Raw genomic sequence first — 9,300 nt, 5'->3', positions numbered from 1 at the left:
TGATCTGCTTAGATTTACGTACGGAATTCTAAAAACGCGCTTGATCTGCTTAGATTTACGGACGGAATTTTAAGGACACGCTTGATCTGCTTGGAGTTACGTACAGAATTTTGAGACAAATATTTTGCTGTTTTCCCTGTGTGGATTCGTGTGTGAAGCTTCTTCTTCTTCGGCGCTACCGAACACGGCCCGAGGTCTATCAAAAATAAACAAACGCAAAAGTAGAATCCACAATCGTAAAAACTATCCACACACACACACCTCTCAATTTGTGTTTCATAAATCATAAAAACACCTGCAGCTGAGTCAGGTGCAGAATGGCTCCAGCCGCCTGGGTGTGGAGGTACCGTTGACGGTCGTCCAGTACTGCCCCGCCCGCCATCAGCCCCGACATGTAGCGCGCCAGCTGCGCAATGTTGGAGGTTGCAGCCAGGCTCTGTGTCGAGGCGATGTACACCTGGTCACTCCAAATAGCCAACTGCCTAGCCGATTTCCCCTGGGGAAATGGCTTTTGTAATGGCTCCCACACCATCTCGGGGCAAAGGATGGATGCCATCGGGCTATCAAGTCGAGGCACCCCTTCCTTCAGCCCCTGGACCAAACCCTATCGGCCGACTGCCCTCCGGCGGGGGAACCAGAGCCGGAACTCTGCCACCTCACAGGAGATGGGAGCTCAACGGCCCCTCGGCGAAGCACATTCCCCTCCGGGCGCCGCTCAGACGCACCTGCCTGCCACAACCGTGGAGCCAGGAACGCCCCACAATGCACGGAAGACGCCGCGACAGTGAAGCGCTGGTGGAGGGTAGAACTGTAGTCGTCTAGGCCCTCCGGTGGTGAAGACGTTATCGCTTTATTTTCTCGAAAATTAGTGAGAGAGAAAAAACAAAGATACAATGTCAACGCAGCTCCTTTACCAACGAACTCCTTTTAGCACTAAACTAAAGCGCTGCTATACACGGACTTCACATGGTGAATGTAGGGAAGGAGCTGATTGTGTGGCCACGACCCCGCTTATATCATAATCGCAGTATAGTAATCACAATATGGATGTATTATGTACAAAGTGGCAGCTGAGACACGATCAAATGGCACTAAATTTAATACAATAATCACAATATTGGGACTCAGTACAGTGAGGAGATAGCGGGCTGACGGGCAGCATTTAATCTACACATCTAAACAATTATTTACCCACATGCAATCACGCAGAAGGAGCTCTGTAAATGTAGTGCTTACCAGACATGTGCTTATAATCTAAACTCAAAAAGCGGGAAAAATCTACTAACAAAGTACTGGTCGAGTAAGACCAACCTGACTACTTAATCAACTGACAAAGTACTGGTCGAGTAAGACCAACCTGACTAATTAATCAACTAACAAAGTACTGGCAGAGTAAGACCAAACTGATTAATTAATCAACTGACAAAGTACTGGTCGAGTAAACCAACCTGACTAATTAATCAACTGACAAAGTACTGGTCGAGTAAGACCAACCTGACTAATTAATCAACTAACAAAGTACTGGTCGAGTAAGACCAACCTGACTGATTAAGGGACTAAGAGGAGGCAGCCATGAAGTCAATACAGATTATTATGCATCAGTGTGATTGGTGCATTGTCAGTGTTTTTAGTTGCGACCAGCAGCTCTATATAGGTCACCCTGTCAGTTGGTCCACAAAAATGTCCCCACCTTTTAGTGGCCACAGGTGTTTCCCTAGGAGGTTGAAATTTCGCATGGAGGTCAAGTGTGTGTGTGTGTGTGTGTGTGTGTGTGTGTGTGTGTGTGTGTGTGTGCACGCGTGCATGCGTGCGTAGCACAGTGTATTTATTCAGTTGCTCTTTGTGTTCATGTGAATTGTTAGATGTTACTGATTAACAGGACTGTTTTGGTGTCCGTTTCTTTTTGATGCACACTTACTTTGCATACAGCCTTGGGTGAAAGAGGTGTGTGTGTGTGTGTGTGTGTGTGTGTGTGTGTGTGTGTGTGTGTGTGTGTGTGTGTGTGTGTGTGTGTGTGTGTGTGTGTGTGTGTGTGTGTGTGTGTGTGTGTGTGTGTGTGTGTGTGTGTGTGTGTGTGTGTGTGTGTGTGTCTTTTCGTGGGACTGGATGAACCATATTAGTGATAAGCTTGGTACACCTTTACTCAGTTGCCTTAATGTAAACATATTATCCTAAATCATCACAGCCAGGACATGTTGAGAATCATTTTAGATTTATTAAAGATGCTTTGACACAAACAGATAATCTTTTAACACGTTGATTGTAATTTGATATATATATATATAAAAATAACAGCCAAAGTCAAGCACAAAAAAAAGTGAATAGAAAGAAAAATACAATCAGTTTATTTCAAGAAGTGATTGGAGTTCTACTTATGAAGTAGATTTTATATGACAACCTCTTAGATTTACGCAATGTTAAAAGTCAGTCGACTTTTCCAGACCATTGTACCAGTGTCTATTTTTCTATTCCTACAAAAGAAAAAAAATAAAGGAAGAAAAGAAAAAGTGTAAACATTGACCTGGAAGACGTTTCCCAGTTCAATTTTCCCCCACATTATCCAGTTCCTTCACGTCACATAAGGCAGACAGTGGATCACAGATTTGGAACTAGTAGTCAAATCTCCTTCAGACTCACTTCAGACACTTCTTCATTTGTACAGTACATCTACACCTCCTTCCTCTCAGTCCCAATAGGGCCCTGTAACAAAGAACGACTACAGCTTCTATTTAGTATCTCCTTGCCTTACTTTCTTTGTTGCAAATACTCAGTATTCATCGTGTCCCCAGGTGGGGTAGCAGGCTGGACACCTTTTCCTTTTTTAATCGAATGAGTAAAATAGCATCCACAGGGAGTCTCACAACTGCCCACCCCCGCCCCAATTTTTTTATAAAATGCACGTATCCGTTCTACCCAATCTATTTCTATGATCGGCGTCCCACCTTGATGTGTAGCCGCGCCCCCCCTCCAGTAGTAGTGTGTGACAGACCCCACCCTCCTCAAAATGCACTCATCCGTTCTACCCGATCTATTTCTATGCTCGGCGTCCCACCCTGAGGTGTACCCCCCCTCCCAGTAGTAGTGTGTGTGTATCCCCTAGTGCGTCTCCCCCTGCAGCCCGCTGAGCGTCCTCTCGCCGAAGCGGTAGGTGAGCTTCCTCTTCACCTTGCTGATCTCCCCGGTGCCGCGCGAGTAGTTCCTTAGCGCCCGCGCCATCTTCTGGTAGGTCATGGTCTTGCTGTTGCCCTTGCGGCGGCCCCAGAGCTGCGCCAGGCGCTCCTTGTTCTGCGAAGAGAACTGGAAGGTGCCAGAGGCCGCCTGCACCCACCAGATGCAGCTCCGCATGGAGGGCGTCTGGAGCATCTCGAACAGGAACTGGAACAGGCGCTCCTTCCTCTTTCCTGGGGGGGACGAAATGATACAGAGGGGAAGGTGATTGTGTTTGATTGATTGAAAATTGTATTAACAGATTGCAGAATGGGTACAATACAGTACAGACAGTACTGCTACATCTATTATGACATACCAGATTTACAAATACAGTACTGTTTGTGATACAAAAAGAGTCTATAAAAGAGAGTATATACATTTGACGAAGAAACTGTACATTGTATTTGTGACTGTTTTTGACTAGAATTGTAGAGTTTCTGGAGTAAATTAATGTCTCCTACTAGCTCCTACTACCTCCCCTAACCCTCCCCCCTCGCCCATGCTGCTATGATGCCTGGATTTCAGGCATCAATAAAGGAATATCTTATCTTATCTTAAATGGTAAATGGTGCATTTTATTGAACAGCTTGTATCCAATACGCTTTACAATTTTTGTTCCTCACATTCACCCGTTCACTCACACGTTCACACACCACGGCGGAGGCGACCGTGCGAAGGTGCCGACTTGCTCGTCGGGAGAAATTAGGCAGTAGGGTGATGCACTGTCCTGCTACTGTTTAATCACTGATGCACTGTCCTGCACTGTCCTGCTACTGTTTAATCACTGATGCACTGTCCTGCTACTGTTTAATCACTGTGATGCACTGTCCTACTACTGTTTAATCACTGTCCTGCACTGTCCTGCACTGTCCTGCTACTGTTTAATCACTGTCCTGCACTGTCCTGCACTGTCCTGCTACTGTTTAATCACTGATGCACTGTCCTGCTACTGTTTAATCACTGTGATGCACTGTCCTACTACTGTTTAATCACTGTCCTGCACTGTCCTGCACTGTCCTGCTACTGTTTAATCACTGTGATGTACTGTCCTGCTACTGTTTAATCACTGTCCTGCACTGTTCTGCTACTGTTTAATCACTGTGATGCACTGTCCTGCTACTGTTTAATCACTGTGATGCACTGTCCTGCTACTGTTTAATCACTGTGATGCACTGTCCTGCTACTGTTTAATCACTGTCCTGCTACTGTTTAATCACTGTCCTGCTACTGTTTAATCACTGTGATGCACTGTCCTGCTACTGTTTAATCACTGTCCTGCACTGTCCTGCACTGTTTAATCACTGTCCTGCACTGTCCTGCACTGTCCTGCACAGTACAGGACACAAAATGATTTAACTCTCTCTCCAATTAGGCCAGGGGTTAAGGGTCTTGCTCAAGGGACACTTCAACACACTGGCCAGGAGGAGCGGGAATCGAACCGGGAACCTTCCAGCTACCAGACGACCGCTCTATACCTCCTGAGCCACTGTCGCCCCGGTGTGTGTGTGTGTGTGTGTGTGTGTGTGTGTGTGTGTGTGTGTGTGTGTGTGTGTGTGTGTGTGTGTGTGTGTGTGTGTGTGTGTGTGTGTGTGTGTGTGTGTGTGTGTGTGTGTGTGTGTGTGTGTGTGTGTGTGTGTGTGTGTGTGTGCGTGCGTGCGTGCGTGCGTGCGTGCGTGCGTGCGTGCGTGCGTGCGTGCGTGCGTGCGTGCGTGCGTGCGTGCGTGCGTGCGTGCGTGCGTGCGTGCGTGCGTGCGCGCGTGTGTGTGTGTTTACCTGAGAGCGGGGCGAGGGGCAATGAGTCACTGTCCCTCCTCTCAGCGGGGGGAGAGGGGGAGGAGGCGTAGTCCTGATACTGGGACTCACTGGACTGTGAGTCAGAGTCACTGCATGTGGCGGTCTCATAGGACAACTGAAGAGCACACACACACACACACACACACACACACACACACACACACACACACACACACACACACACACACAGACACACACACACACACACACACACACACACACACACACACACACACACACACACACACACACACACACACACACACACACACACACACACACACACACACACACACACACACACACACACAAGGAGGACTCAGAAATACGCAGGTAGTGTAGTACCCCAACATCTTGCAAAGTGAGGCTGTGTCTTATATATAACATCTTGCCAAAAGGACTACAGTTGCGAATTAGCCAGCTGGTTAAAACTGACACATTTACAGAAATGTTGATTGATTGATTGATTGAAAAGTTTATTAACAGATTGCAGAATGGGTACAGTACAGTACAGCTCAATACATACAATTGTTAAGAGGATGCAGACCTGAGAAAGACTTTCGTCTTGTTTCCATCAGGGTCCTCCATTTTCAATTCATCATATGACACACACGACATACAGATAGACAGTACTGCTACATCTATACATTTATGACATACCAGATTTTCAAATACAGTACTGTTTGTGATACTAAAGAAATCCAGAAAAAGAGTGTATATACATTTGACATAGAAACTGTGCATTGGGGGAGGTTGGGTAGGTGGGGTGGGGCTGTACATTGGAGGGGGGGGTGGGTAGGGGGGACACACACTGTACATTGGAATACTGACCTACATTTGACATAGAAACTGTACATTGGAGGAGGTTGGGTAGGTGGGGTGGGGTTGGGTGGGGCTGTACATTGGAGGTGGGGGGGTTGGGTACATTGGAATACTGACAAAGCCATGCTTGGTCTTTATTGTACAACTGGGTTAGGACATTTGTAGGGGCCAGTTTTGAATTGCAGTCTCCCGTAGGTGTTCTTTGAGAGTGTTTTTGAAGGTGGGTAGTGATTCACATTCCTTTACAGCTTTGGGTAGGGCGTTCCACATTGTTGTGGCATAATTGCGAAACGTGTTTAGTCCCTTGTTTGAGCCGAATCTGGGTTTTACATGATTTGTGGAGCTCCCTCTGGTGTTGTGATCGTGGTATTCACTGACCTTTGGGAAGTATTTTGACATGTACATGGGTACCTTGGTCGTGTAGTGTATCTTGTAGACCAGGCCCATTGCAAGTTGCTGTACTCTGTCGTCTACTCTAAGCCATCCTAGGTTGGCAAAGTGTGCAGGGGTGAGGTGGGTTCTAGGAGTCAGGTCAAGCAGTAGTCTGACTAGTTTGTTTTGAGATGTTTGTAATTTGGTTTTTAGTGCCTTTGAGGTGCTTTGGTACCATGAGGTGCAAGCATAGTCGTAGTATCCTTGAATGAGTGCTCCTGCCAGAGTCTTCAGGGTATTCTTGTTTGCCAGGGAGGAGATCCGGTACAAGAATCGAGTTCGTTGATTGACTTTTTTTATTACATTGGATGCCATTTTGTCACAGGAAAGATTAGCCTCTAGGATGGAACCCAGGTAGGTAATTTCATCTTTCCTTGTGACAATATTGTCACCCACTGTAACTGAGAAGCCGTCGGTTTTGCTGAGTTTGTTATTTGAACCGAAGAGAATGGACTCTGTTTTGCCCATGTGTAATGATAGTTTGTTGTCGGCGAGCCATATGCAGATTTTGCCTAGTTCCGAGCTGAGGGTTTTTTCAATTGATTAATGTGTACTGTCGTTTTTTATATAAACTGAAACTGTTAGACCAAATGACTCAGCCATGTCAAGAGTAAGTTCTAGAACTTCCTGGTTTTCGGCAGAGGGGATGTTCCATTTGGCAAGACCTCTGGTTCCAGAGCTCCTACAAGAAGAGACTGTATGATATTCTGCAATAACAACACTGGATCTGCTTGAAACGTATCTTGGCATTAATGAGTCTGCTTAAAACTATGAATAAAACCAGACATCCTTAGCTGTTTGTGTTTCCCAGACACACAGCAGTTTGCTTGATCCTGGCAGTTTGCTTGATCGCCTCCCCGGGGAAACAGCTGTTCCACGGCACAACAAACGGGGTGAAATGGCAAAATCTGTAGTAATTAATTATTTTCTTTGGCGAACATCTGAGTCGGGATATCACCGCGGCAGAACGACTAAGCCAGATGAAGCAAACTGGATAATAGCCAATCTTTGGGAGATACACAATCGTTTCAAGCAGGCCTACTGTATCAATGCCAAGAAACGTTTCAAGATGATCCCATGTGTTACAGTCTTATTGCAAAACATAAAGCTTTTGAACCAGAGGGTGGAGCCGAATGGAATGACACTTCTGCGCCCTATTGGCCAGGAGCCACCGTGACATCACTGTTAGAATGTTCAGTTCCCAAAGATGTTATTTCATGTGTGAGAAACACAGCCTCAACACTGTACACTATACAACAATTCAAACAAGATAACAGTAGCCTACACTGTAAAAGATTTATGTTTTTTCACAGGAAATTCACTGTATTATTTTACAGATTACTTTTGTTTTTCTACTTTAAGTGTAAATGCCATAAAAATACAGTAAATTACCTTTTATCAAAATATTAACCATTAAATAAAGGTTGTAATCTGTAAATGTATTTGATTTTACTGTAATTTGACAGTAAGCATTTGGCAACCATTGATGCCAGACATTTACAGTTTTCTTGCAGCTTTTTTTCTTACAGTGTATATACATGTACAGTATGCAAAGCGGGTTGCAAACAGAATTTATTGCCTTTAGCCTAATGTAGAATGCTTACGTGGATGTATCCTATGTGCCGTACCCAGTGGTTGTCATGGGGACTGGTGTATGCCGGCGACGGGGCTCCCTCGTCATATTCCTCGTGGGGAGCGGGAGAGCCGTAGTGCCAGCCGTACGCATGCTGAGCTGGGGACCAGCTGTTCTCTGTGGAGAGAGAGAGCACATAGTTAGTACACACAGAGACAAACACACACAGAGACACACACACAGACAGATACAACACACACAGAGACAAACACACAGAGACACACACACACAGAGACACACACACAGAGACAGACACACAGAGAAACACACAGAGACACACATACACAGACAGACAGAGACAAACACACCCAGTCAGAGACAAACACACAGAGACAGAGACAACACACACACAGACAGACAGACAGACAGACAGACAGACAGACAGACAGACAGACAGACAGACAGACAGACAGACAGACAGACAGACAGACAGACAGACAGACAGACAGACAGACAGACAGACAGACAGACAGACAGACAGACAGACAGACAGACAGACAGACAGACAGACAGACAGACAGACAGACAGACAGGAAGATCCTCATCATCATCATCATCATCATCATCATCATCATCATCCTCCTCCTCCTCCTGACCTATGATCCTGGTGTCCTGTCGGGGGTGCGTCTGCGCGGGCTGTGTCTGTCCGGTGGGCGGGGTGGCCGCCATGTGTCGTGGTTGGACTTCCTGTGAGTGCTCCTGTAGATACTCCTCAATGACCTCCAGGTCCACCTCAGCGGAGGAGCAAGCCCCGCCCACCCAGCCCCCCCGACCGCCACTCAGGCCCATCTCAGGCATGTAGGCCATCTGTGAGAGAGAGAGAGAGAGAGAGAGAGAGAGAGAGAGAGAGAGAGAGAGAGAGAGAGAGAGAGAGAGAGAGAGAGAGAGAGAGAGAGAGAGAGAGAGAGAGAGAGTGAGAGTGAGAGAGAGAGGGGGAGAGAGAGAGGGAGAGAGAGAGGAGAGAGAGAGAGAGAGAGAGAGAGAGAGAGAGGGAGAGAGAGGGGGGGGGGGAGAGAGAGGGGGGGAGAGAGAGCACACATAATATGTTTACCTCAATACTGGTACGTGCAATATCAACAGTGATACAGTAAAAAGAAACACTTTGCATGAGTCGCAGGGGTGCTATTATCTCCCGTCTATCTTAGCCCGGGGCTCTGTCACCATCAGACCTAATGCAGCCTAGTACTGCATGATAATCCTCTATGTCAATACTGCTTACATTATATATATACAGTATATGTACTATTGTACCGTATACTGTATCGTGTTGTGCTTCATTACGGCCCACGTTGCATTACATCGCAGTGTAATCAACTGTGACCTGCCGATCGTAGACGCACTCTCTCATCAATTTCAAGCGAGTGTGTCAACATGAATGGCCTGTTCTCAACAGATCATAAAATGCGTTA

General features: G+C 46.4%; 1 protein-coding gene across 1 annotated transcript; it reads right to left on the bottom strand.

Annotated features, from left to right (window-relative positions):
• Positions 1-3,096: 3,096 nt before the first annotated feature.
• On the bottom strand, positions 3,097-8,689 carry LOC311244107 (uncharacterized protein; the record flags this gene model as incomplete). The annotated part of the gene is made up of 4 exons (XM_084333517.1): positions 3,097-3,401; positions 4,984-5,119; positions 7,887-8,008; positions 8,488-8,689. The coding sequence occupies 4 exons, from the start codon at positions 8,687-8,689 to the stop codon at positions 3,097-3,099; spliced, it is 765 nt and encodes a 254-aa protein (XP_084189643.1).
• Between the last annotated feature and the right edge of the window lie 611 nt (positions 8,690-9,300).

The sequence above is a fragment of the Notolepis coatsorum genome, assembly GCF_963971535.1.
Source record: "Notolepis coatsorum genome assembly, chromosome: 17".
Classification (NCBI taxonomy): domain Eukaryota; kingdom Metazoa; phylum Chordata; class Actinopteri; order Aulopiformes; family Paralepididae; genus Notolepis; species Notolepis coatsorum.
The sequence above is the reverse complement of the archived record's forward strand: the minus strand, read 5'-3'. Positions and strand labels throughout refer to the sequence as shown.